The sequence below is a fragment of the Gadus macrocephalus genome, chromosome 15 (assembly GCF_031168955.1).
Source record: "Gadus macrocephalus chromosome 15, ASM3116895v1".
NCBI lineage: Eukaryota > Metazoa > Chordata > Actinopteri > Gadiformes > Gadidae > Gadus > Gadus macrocephalus.
Window position 1 is genome coordinate 2,091,998 of NC_082396.1, and position 10,629 is coordinate 2,102,626.

Sequence of the window (10,629 nt, forward strand, 5' to 3'; positions counted from 1 at the left end):
GTCTCAATAATAAGACACTTAGACGTTAAATAAATACATACAAATATATAATAAAGGATAATCAGATATTTACCATTAAATCTTCCTTTATACTACTACACAATATGATCAATATGCATTTACTTCAATGCAAAAGTAAAGTTAATATGCTAAAGTACAATAAAATGAAAGCTAAAGTAAACAAGAAAACAAAAAGTGCTCAAAAATAATTTCAATTTCAATAGAAATTAATTGGGTTGGGAAGTGTGGTAATACATATGATTCGAAGAAAAAAATTATAAAGACAAGTTTGCACAAAATAATAGCTTTTTATTTTGCATTTAAATAAATAACTGTTGATCAGTATCACACAATCACAACTATTGGATTTAAATACAAGTATATAAATAGATCATGAGCAGTCAAGGAGTTTTTACATTCCTTTTGTTGTCCCCCATTGAAAGCTCAGGCAGATTTTATTTTCCTATAGCATCTTTTTATTTTATTTTTTTACAAAACATCACGTCTAAACCATTGAAACCCCTACCACTCCATCTTCTGCAGAACATAATCAATTTCCTTTCATGGATAGGCTTGTTAGACACACAATGCCTGCCTGGGTATTACTCTATATATGACATGCATACAGACGAATTGAACCCTGAAGAGAAATGTGTTGAAACTGGCTTTTACTAAAACCACCTACTCCTGGTAGAAGCTTTCATTTCAAGTTTGAACCCGCTCATTCCAACCATTCTTGTTATATGAATGCAATGCTTTGCCCAGAGATGGATTATCAGATATTCGATAAATTGAAACATTGTAATTCTCTTTAAAAAGTGTTTCAATAACTGTTTTTTTTATTAAGTGTCTGTATTAACAATAATAATAATAATAATACATTTCATTTAGAGGCGCCTTTCAAGACACCCAAGGTCACAATGGCAGATATTGCATTTTTTTTTTCCATTGTTTAAAATATTATATGCCTGCTCACCTCACCTCATTGAGTTCTAAAGACTTTACAATATGTGGCCACCATTACTTGCTTGTCAATTTATTTCTTTGCCATAAAACCATTACATTTACATAACTACTGTGCCTTCAGATTGGACAAAATCATCCTATCTTGATTGGACCCAAAGCAAATTCCTGTCCGATGATGAGTTTGATGTATTATTTTCTGTGCCTTCATTTTTGTCAGCTACAATTACACATCATGATTTACGTAATCAATAATACTGATTCCCTTTGTATATCTTCAAAGGGTTAGCATTTCAGTTATGACATTTTGATAAATGCAAGTGTAAACCAATTTATTAGCCATTTCCCATGACATCATTGATAATGGAAATATTCTTCTTCTCTGTTTACCGATGAATCTTACTGTTTCTAGAATTTGTTACCAATATATTGTCCTACGATACAGGCATTACAGGCATTTATCTGACAGTTCATATACTAACTGGGGCAGAAGAAACTGAACTGGCCCTAGACTCTCGTGTTTTACGTGTGGGTATGTTGACCATACAACACGAGATACCAACAGTGGCTTCCGGCAACTCGTCATCCTCAGTCCATTCGTTGATATCAGGGCTGTAAACCTGGATGCACTTCTTGTACTTCTTCTCCACCTCGTTCCAGCCCCCCAGGAGATAAACCTTCTCGTTGAGAATCGCCACGCCGGCCGTGCTGACCCCGGTGCGCAGCGGGGCACAGTAGCTCCACTGCCCGTTCTGGGGGCTGTAGCATTCCACCGTAAAGACATCCACCCTCTCCCCGCGGCCTCCCAGCTGGCTTCCCCCGAGCACGTAGGCCCGGTCTCCCACCGTGGCGGCGCAGTGCCAGCCCCTGGGCGAGCTCATGCTGCTCTTATCCTGCCAGGTGTCCGTGGAGGGGTCGTAGCTGCACACGGCCCGGGTGTAGGCGTTGTTGATGTACCCTCCGGAAACGAGGATCTTGCCGTCGATGATGGAGCTGGCGTGGCAGCAGCGCGGCACCTCCATCGGGGCCTTGGTCTGCCACTGGTTGGACGAGGGGACGTAGCACTCCACCGAGGCCTGGACGCCGTCCGAGTTGCGGCCGCCGATGGCGAACAGGAGGCCGTTGAAGGTGTTGAGGCTGAAATGGGTGCGCTTCTGGATCATGTTGCTCAGGTGAATCCAAGTGTTGAAGCGGGGGTCATACCTTGAATAAAAGTCAAACACAAAAAGTTAAGGAATTGCGGTGATTAACGACGGCAAAGTCATGACGACAGATTGCTTTAAGAATTGTCTGACGGCGGTTTGCTCACCTGCAGAAATTGCTGACGGCGTGTTTGGCCTGGTTCCTTGCGTCATTCTGGTCCTCTCCGCCCGCCACGTACAGGAAACCATCCAGGACCGCCACACACTGGTTAAAGCTCTTGGCTGGCATTTCCGTCAGCTTATTCCAGACACTATCAGCATCCCTGTACAGGACCTCCTTGCTCAGAGACTTCTCGGTCAGAGCAGGGCGTCCGCCGACGGTGATCATCACCCGGACGCCCCCGCGCACCTTGGTCCTGCGCGACTGGAGGATGTTCTGTTGGAACGGCAGCAGGTGGTAATTCATGGCGTCGACCAGGAGGCGGTGGCACTCGGGGTCTTGCATCATGCGCGGGGCGTTCTGGACGTGGTTCACCAGGTCTTGGGCGGAGATGGTGCCGAAGCGGATGTGGGTCAGGAGGTCGGCGGCGTACTTCAGCCTCTTCTCGTCGAAGTCCAACCACCTCATGGCGATCTGGAAGGCGGTGACCTCGGAGGGCAGCTGCAGGGAGTCGTCCGACAGGAAGTCGCAGATCTGCTCAAAGGTGAGCTTCAGGAACTGCTCCATCTCGGAGAACTCGATGAAGTTCTCCCGCATGAACTTCTGGGCCGCCTTCTTGGTCTCTTTGAGGTCGTAGGCGTCGGCGATGTTGGCCACGTACATGCAGTTCTCCACGCTCAGCTCCTGCATGAGGAAGTCGCTGCACATCTTCACCAGGGTGTGGATCTGCAGCAGCATCGCCGCGGCGATCGTGCTGCCGATGCTGTACAGGGACAGCGTCAGCTTCCCGCTGTAGGCGTACGTGATGGCGGTGGCCAGACCCACAGGGGAGAGCTCATTCAGGTCAATGGTCTGCAGCGCCGTGTCCTTCTTCAGGATGTTCTGGATGTATTGGCTGCAGGACGCCATGACCACCTTGTGGACATCGAAGGACTTTGACTTGGTGGCCACGGTGAGGTCGCAGAGGAAGCTGTCCTGCCTCATCTTGCTCAGCCCTTCCAGGAGGTTGGGGGCGTACACCGCGTCCGTGACCTCGGTGGAGATGCAGCTGAAGCCGTTTCCCCCGTCCAGCAGGGTGTTCAGCCCGTTGATCTTGGTGACGGGGCTGTCTTCCACCATGATGGTCATCTCATTGATCTCCCCTTTGTTCTTCTTGGTTGCCTTGTTCTTCTTGGGAGCCATGGCTGAAGCAGAGTGTCACGGCCCAGGTCTTCTGAAAGCAAAAACGCACAATCTGAAGATAAGTTCGATTTAAGGGGTTTATTTTGTGTTTCTTGCAAATGTCTGTTTCTCGACAGAAATAGAATGCCTTGATGATAGACAAACAGATTGGAAATCAGGAATTCAACCTGTCTAATTAATAACTGATCTGATTGCATTGTTAAGGGGCTACTGCCCTGTTCACTACGCTCACTACGTTAGTGTTCTGTAGATTGCCTTGTCAAACGACCCTTCACCGAAGCACATTCAACTAAGTCAGAATACAGTTAGATTAAAAAAAAACATAAAATATTAGTTTTTCTTACAGCATATAATCCTTAACAAATTGGAAAGCTGCCTCAGGGCTTGGTGATAGTGGAGTAGGTGCAAGCGTCAACATTCCTCTCTCTGCATCTGTCACAATTTATCAGTACGTGTCCAGGAATAGCAACGGCGTAGGGTCCAGCATGGCGTTCCTTTTATAGACTTTGAGGCCAGAAGACACCACCTCATGTTCTCGTATTGTTTAAGCAAAAATATAAATGAAACCCATATTATTGTGGAGTTTGTTGTCTTATTCCTAGATTGAAACCTATACGATAGTCTTAATAAAGTGAGACAAATAGGCCCTATAACTCCTTGACTTATTCTCAAATTTGCTTATTAAGGGGTGGTTTTGCATGATAGTTTTGTTTGCTCACAGTAGGCGATGTAGACTACTAAATTGTTTATCAAATACAAACAGTTTGCTTTGCTTTGAAAGCGCTCATGAGGTATTTTGGCCAATTTATATTTGGCCTCACACACAAAGCACGGAAGCAAGGACACCCACTGTTTCTCCAAACACTGTAGAATCCATAATACTACACAATAAAACAACGTGCGTAATTTATAAATCAGAAGTTACTCACCTGAGGAATTAGGATGAGGCCGATGAGAAAAGCCCTTGCGGCTCTAAATCGTCTGCGGGAGAGAGAGAGAGACCGAGGGACACCGTTACTCGATAAGACATAAGGTTAACCCCTCCTCTATGGGAGTGCATGAGAACAAAGTATTGCGCAATAATGGACCGATTAGCAGGACCGACCCAGCAAGACCCCCAACACGCGCGCGCGCGCACACGCACAAGCACAGATCCAGCAGAATCGTCCGATGCCACTTAAATGCTCCAAATACTACAAATAGGATAGGATTATTTCAAGCCAATATTCCATGTCTATCAAAGTATCAACACAGTTGTCTCAATACCTTTGGATCGATTTATGCACACGCGTCGTCCCTGCGAATAGATTCAAGGCCATTTAATTGGGATTTTTTTGCATCCATATGTCCATATATTTTCGATAGCAGTATACTATTATCCTTCCATACAAGAATAAGCATAAATAAATATGTAAAGTATAATAGAATGCCAATTTTTTTAAATGGGCCAGAATGTGTGTTGTTGCAGTTTATAAAATAAACAATTAATTGATGGTCCCTTTAGAGACATTTGGGCTGAGTGTATGTTAATGTTATTTTTATAAGAAGTGACGTTCTAATCGACCATCCATTTAAATGGCTCAAATGAGTTGATCCAGTGAATGCAATCGATCGAATAATGACCTGGGACGGATTATAGGTTCAGGGGGGCCGCCCATTATATAGTGTCATAGGTATCCATTTCCGCGTGTGTAAATGATTGCACGTGAATAAAGCAAAGAGTGATGGCCGGCTCGGATCTGGTGAAAAAAGTGATACAGCTCAAACTACAACTCAAGGACACGTCGAAGTCTACTACGGTAGGCTACGTTTATGCAGGCCTATATGGACACCCACAAACGTAAGGTGGGGCCATGTTGGCCAGTGTTGTTACTTTACCATACACATGGCTTTACGAGAGCTGGGCTTCTCAGACACTCATGTGTCCACACGTTCACAGTTGTTTAGGTAATGAAACGACCTAGGCCCATTTCGAACGAAGGCCTTATAAACGAGGCCATGACAAACCAGGTCATGTTAACACATTAAGATAGCTTTTTGTTTTCCTTCACAACTCTGCATATTGTGATGCCTATAGAATACACAACATTTAGTTTTGCTTAATTGAACTAGGTTTAAAAAAATATTGTTAATGATCGTTGAAATGTTGACAAAACAGTGATTCAAAAGAGTAGTTTAATGGTGTGTCCCGGTGGCTTTTCCTTGAATCCCCATTCCTTGCACACAGCTTAGGTTTTACGCAGGCTGCTGACCGAATGCTATAACAGTCGACTCTCTGCGGCAGGGGGCCAGTTTGTATTGCCTTGGTGCTAAAATTAACTTCACTCCCAGTTGTTCAACTTATGGCTGCTGTCCGTCATTACTGCAAGAGTTCTCTGTCGGCTTGCTATTGGTCACTTGGTTTGGTCGACGACTCAATCGTTGTTCATGAAGTAATGGCCGAGACTTTCACTCCCCAGACATTACATGGGTTGTTTTAATTCATTGAATGGCCTGCCTGTGTGTAACCTGATGCCTTTTAAACCAAACTTGGGAGCAGTTGCATTACCCGTTTATAGGTCGTAGTAAAATGATCAGCCAAAGTGGGTGTGTTTAGGGTTCCCATAGATGGACCCCCCTTCTCAAAATGCACGGTCAGCAAGTCACACTTTAGCGATCCAAATCCAGGATCACCATATATGGCATGAAGGCCTAAGCTTCATCAAAAATCGGATTCCTTTGAACATTTAATTCATGCAATTTATCAGACACATGAATGGTTTACGATTCAGCTATATTGTATTTGCAAATTGATTGACAGATAGGAAATATAATGGTGGTGTTAATGTATTGTTTATTTTTCTCACAGCTTCTAAAAACCTTGCAGAAGCTTCAGGGTCTGGATGTCTCCTTGGATATTCTTTCCGTAAGACTTTCGTTTTATATATTTGAACATATGTGACTACAATTGTTGCCTCGGTACTCCTAGTTCAGACTTTTTTGGAGCTGATCTTATATTTCCATTTAAAATCCTGACAGGAAACCGGTATCGGCAAAACTGTAAATTCTTTGCGGAATCACAAGGAGGTCGGAGAAGTTGCCAAATCGGTAGTAAGATACTGGAAGAAATTAGTTCCTCAGGACTCCATAAGGTGCTGTTTCACATTGCTTTGTTTTTTAATCTAATGCAGTAATTCATTGGGTAATTTTTCCTAAATCATGTTTGCTTAAACACAGCAATCCAGTAGATTCAGACACTTCACAAACTACACAATCGAAAGATGGTTTGGAGGAGAAAACTCACACAAGCAGTGGAGAGAAAGACAAAAGAGGAGAATGTCTAAAATCTCGGGGTGAGAGCAAGGAAACGGCAACAGCAATTAAGGGTTCAAAGAAATTTGACGACAAAAGACCTGCTTCACCCCAGGAACAACGCAAGGAGAAGAAGAGGGAAGATGATCTGTGGGGAAGCTCTCTGGAAAGAGAAACTCCTCAAGTCCCAAAGGAAAAATCTAGTAAATTAAAAAAAGACGATTTAAACAAAAGCCATAAAAAAATCCCCCATGAAGATGAAAATAATAATAAACATGACGGGCATCATGACACTATGCATCGAAGCAAAACCACTAACAAGGCCTCAAAATGCAGACTGACCCCTAAAGAAAAAGCACTCTGCACAACAGACACTGAAAGACTCTACGAGGACAAAGAATCAAAGAAAAAACATCAAAATCCGAAATCCACACCAGAGCAGACTGTTCAACAGCCTCTCCCTTCTAAAGCTGAAGCCAAATACTCAATGACTTCATCTGATTCAGCCAGTGAGAAAGAGGATGGCACAGACACGTTGGCAAGCTCTTGGGACCGCAAAAGTAAGAAGAAGAAAGTTGTTGAAGAAAATAAACGGTGTCAAAAAATTATGAAAAAGTCGGAAAGTGTTGGACATTCAAACACCAGCAGCAAAAAGTCCAAAATAAAGGTCAATAATTCAAGCGAGGCTGATTTAGCGGGACCGTCCATGTCTTTTGAGTCTTTCCTGAGCTATGACACCAATACATCGAAACGGAAGGTGAGAAGCACATCCAAGCAGCCTCTTCCCAAGAAGACGAAGACTCGGGAGAAGGGGGAAGCCCCAAAACAACAAGAAGAGAAGACCTTCAAGTTGCCTCCACTCTTGGAAAATGGCGTTGGCATGAATAAGGTATAGCGCAACAATTGCAAGTACAGCGATTGTCGCCACCAGGTTCAGGACTAACCCTTTCTTATTTATATTAGGTTAAAGATAATGTAATGGACTTGCTCAACACTCCCTTGCCAGAATTCCTGCCTGAATGCGATAAGTTCTCCATTGTTGACTACTATGAGCCCAAGAGAGGTTGGTTTGTGTGTACATAAGTAGAAACATGGGTGCTGTGGTGACCATCTGAAAGCATCTCGTCTTTCAGTTGTAAGAAATGTGTGACGTCACTGAGGCCAACTGTTGATACAAGTCAACCTTTTATTCCATACATTTATTATTTTTCTTTACAGTAGAGAAAGAATTGTTCGATGACGCTGGGGAGAAACACTTCACCGGCCATCGTTGTAACAAGAAAATGCAAGTGTACTCGGGAAACAAGAGTGCCTTCCTACCAAGCATGATGAGCTTGTACCAACAGTGCATCCGTGCCCTCCAGAACAACATCGACAGTGAGTGACGCCAGCCATCCCGTGTTCGGGCGTTCGATATGGTGAATGTTTATGTTGGAATGTTCCCTCAGTGCTGTACGATACCGGGGGAGTCCCGTTTGAGATCCTGGAGCCGGTGCTGGAGAGATGTACACCGGATCAGCTGCTGCGGATTGAAGAATACAACCCTGTAAGATCTGGAGATGTGTTTGGTTTTAGTTTGTTTGTAGACAATTGGAATAGGGTCATCTCTTTGGAAGCTCATTTTCCGTTGACTCATCGGTTTAGTCATTGAGTCACTTTAATCCAAAACCACACAGTCGCCTTGCTCAAGTACGCCTGCAGGTAGCATTGCATTGGGGATTGAGGCAGAGCCCATTTCCTTTGACTATGGAGTCAAATAATAATTGACTTCCTTTGTCAGACAGTTCTGAAATTTGTTTTGCATTTAGTTGCTCAATTAATGTATGTGTCTTAACGCATGCAATAATTGTCCATAGTTTCCATTGTAGGGCATTACATCACACACCACAAACAGAAAACAGAAAAAACACAAACACATAGAAGACATAAACACCACAAACCGCGAGACAATCCTGCCCGGAAAGGATAAACACTATTCCCCCTTCATAGAGCTACATCGGAGAGACCGACCACTTCTGGGGAAGACACTGTGAGAGAGACTTCCGAGGAGCCAGGCTCCTGGAATACGAGTCCTGGAAGGAGATGTACGTGCGGCTATCTGAGGAGAGGGAGAACAAGTTCAAAAGACTGGCCAAGACCATCGTCTCTGCTCATTCAAAGAAACCTCAAGGTAGCTTGTTGTACTGGCCTGTGTCTTCTGTTATTTTACTAGGCCAGCGTAACATGGTTGGCCGTTCAATATGATCAACTTGAATTGAAGAACTCAACTGGGCGTCTTTTGAAATGTTTTTTATAAAAGGCCTCGATGTTGACTATTGTTTTGAATTTATGTAGCGCTATAATCCCATTTCCCCCACAGTTTTTGTATTAATGAGATATCTATCTGTGATAAGTGAACGTTACGATGGGTGACTATTCATTTTTTTTAATTAAAGGTCAGCTAATTTATTTAGAATCATGCCCTCATTATCTAGCCACGAGAGGGCTTCGAAGTTATAAATTATCACGCAAAATAGCCTCATTTGGTTCATCCTTTTCGGGAGGTTTGGCTGTAGGGTTCTTATACCGTCCGGGCTTTGTGGTTTAACTCGTTTGTCTGAACGGGCAAACCCATCAATTCTGTCCAGCCTAATATAACTTGACCACCTGCTCGCTGGTCAAGTCTAAAGAAAAAATTAGCTGAATTGCTGTAGGCTCCAGGAACAAGAGAACCAATACCAAAAAGAGCACTATTTTGCACTTGGTTTGTTGAACTCACCGGTAAATGTTTTCACTTTGAAAACGAAACATTTCCTTTCATAGCGAGTCGAACCCGGTGGTTTGTTTGAACAGCCGTGCTCTACGCTGTTTGAGAGTATGCGCCCCGTTAAAATGACCGCCGCTCGGGCCCTGCTCTGCGCAGGTCGCCAGGTGAAGATGGCGTTCATCCACACCGTTGCTAAGCCGCCGAGGGACGTCCGGATCCAGCAGGAGATGTACGGAACAGCTGGTGCCGTTCAGCCCAGTGCCGTCCGCGCCAGGTGGGTTCCGGCAGCCGTGAGACCGACAACCTCGCCCTGTTGCCGTGTTGACAGTTGCATGAACAAGCATGAATTGTAATTGCCTGCATTTCCTCGGGTGCGTGTATATTTTTTTATTTGTCGTTCTAGAAACTGGGTGGCATTTTAACAACCCCTCAACTTTGACCTTGGGGACAACAAGATGAACTGTGGTTTCCTTTCAGCGTCAAGATTCACGAACACCGACCTAGACCAAGCTGTGTTGAGCCCCCTAAATCGAACCCCACCAATTCGGGGACGGCAAATTCACAAGACCCTCGTAAAAGAACAAGTAAGACTCGATTGAATGGTGTTTTGGCTTTGGGGGGGAGGGGCAGAATGAGTTATTAATAATTCAACTCATTCGGTTTTCACTTTTATTCGATTTTCTAGTTTTTGTGGTCTGTGATTTGTTGTCATAGTGATGGGGGATATGTAAATTAATTATCGGCACTTCACTCATTATTTTCCCTTCTCCTGCACTAATGGGCACCATTACCAATCAGAGTAATGAGTGTATTTTCTGTTATTGCAGGAGTCGCTCCAATGATGGCAAAGTCACTAAAAGCCTTCAAAAAACAACTAGGACGCAGATGATTGCTCTCACTGAATAAATCTTCGCACAAACAAGGGTTCACAACATTGAATTATAATTGCACTATCCATTCATAACTAGAGACGATGTAGGCATAGGTCACTCTTGTATTATCTTGATTTCTGATAAGCTTTGTAAGAGATTATAGTTTTGTTTCTTTCATAATATTCACTATTAAACGAGCATCTGAAAGGGCAATCTAATGCTGTGCTGTTTGGTTTTGTCTGTTTTTGTGGTTGATGCTTCTCGGTCATTTGG

General features: G+C 43.8%; 2 protein-coding genes across 5 annotated transcripts; one reads left to right on the top strand and one right to left on the bottom strand.

Annotated features, from left to right (window-relative positions):
- Positions 1–288: 288 nt before the first annotated feature.
- On the bottom strand, positions 289–4,537 carry klhl31 (kelch-like family member 31). 2 transcript variants are annotated; one of them, XM_060072629.1, is made up of 4 exons: positions 4,377–4,537; positions 2,273–3,478; positions 908–2,166; positions 289–850 (listed from the first exon to the last, which is right to left on the bottom strand). In XM_060072629.1, the coding sequence occupies exons 2-3, from the start codon at positions 3,445–3,447 to the stop codon at positions 1,434–1,436; spliced, it is 1,908 nt and encodes a 635-aa protein (XP_059928612.1). In that variant the 5' UTR covers positions 3,448–3,478; positions 4,377–4,537; the 3' UTR covers positions 289–850; positions 908–1,433. The 2 variants fall into 2 exon arrangements, with proteins under 2 accessions (XP_059928612.1, XP_059928613.1); XM_060072630.1 differs by having other exon boundaries at positions 2,273–3,475; positions 4,377–4,536.
- A 561-nt stretch (positions 4,538–5,098) lies between these two features.
- On the top strand, positions 5,099–10,579 carry eloal (elongin A, like). 3 transcript variants are annotated; one of them, XM_060072624.1, is made up of 11 exons: positions 5,099–5,246; positions 6,296–6,352; positions 6,466–6,578; positions 6,664–7,627; positions 7,702–7,801; positions 7,957–8,115; positions 8,187–8,284; positions 8,728–8,908; positions 9,641–9,758; positions 9,962–10,068; positions 10,312–10,579. In XM_060072624.1, exons 1-11 carry the CDS (start codon positions 5,172–5,174, stop codon positions 10,371–10,373), a joined length of 2,034 nt encoding a protein of 677 aa, XP_059928607.1. In that variant the 5' UTR covers positions 5,099–5,171; the 3' UTR covers positions 10,374–10,579. The 3 variants fall into 3 exon arrangements, with proteins under 3 accessions (XP_059928607.1, XP_059928609.1, XP_059928610.1); XM_060072626.1 differs by lacking the exon at positions 6,466–6,578 and having other exon boundaries at positions 5,100–5,246; XM_060072627.1 differs by lacking the exons at positions 5,099–5,246; positions 6,466–6,578 and adding an exon at positions 5,273–5,287.
- Positions 10,580–10,629: the final 50 nt, after the last annotated feature.

Bases quoted from the DNA above. Each gene is read 5' to 3' on its own strand.
- klhl31 (XM_060072629.1), bottom strand. From the start codon at position 3,447: ATGGCTCCCAAGAAGAACAAGGCAACCAAGAAGAACAAAGGGGAGATC. The intron at 2,167-2,272 runs GTGAGCAAACCG...CTTTTATTCAAG, and splicing joins GCCGTCAGCAATTTCTGCAG to GTATGACCCCCGCTTCAACA.
- eloal (XM_060072624.1), top strand. From the start codon at position 5,172: ATGGCCGGCTCGGATCTGGTGAAAAAAGTGATACAGCTCAAACTACAA. The intron at 6,353-6,465 runs GTAAGACTTTCG...AAATCCTGACAG, and splicing joins TCTCCTTGGATATTCTTTCC to GAAACCGGTATCGGCAAAAC. The intron at 10,069-10,311 runs GTAAGACTCGAT...CTGTTATTGCAG, and splicing joins AGACCCTCGTAAAAGAACAA to GAGTCGCTCCAATGATGGCA.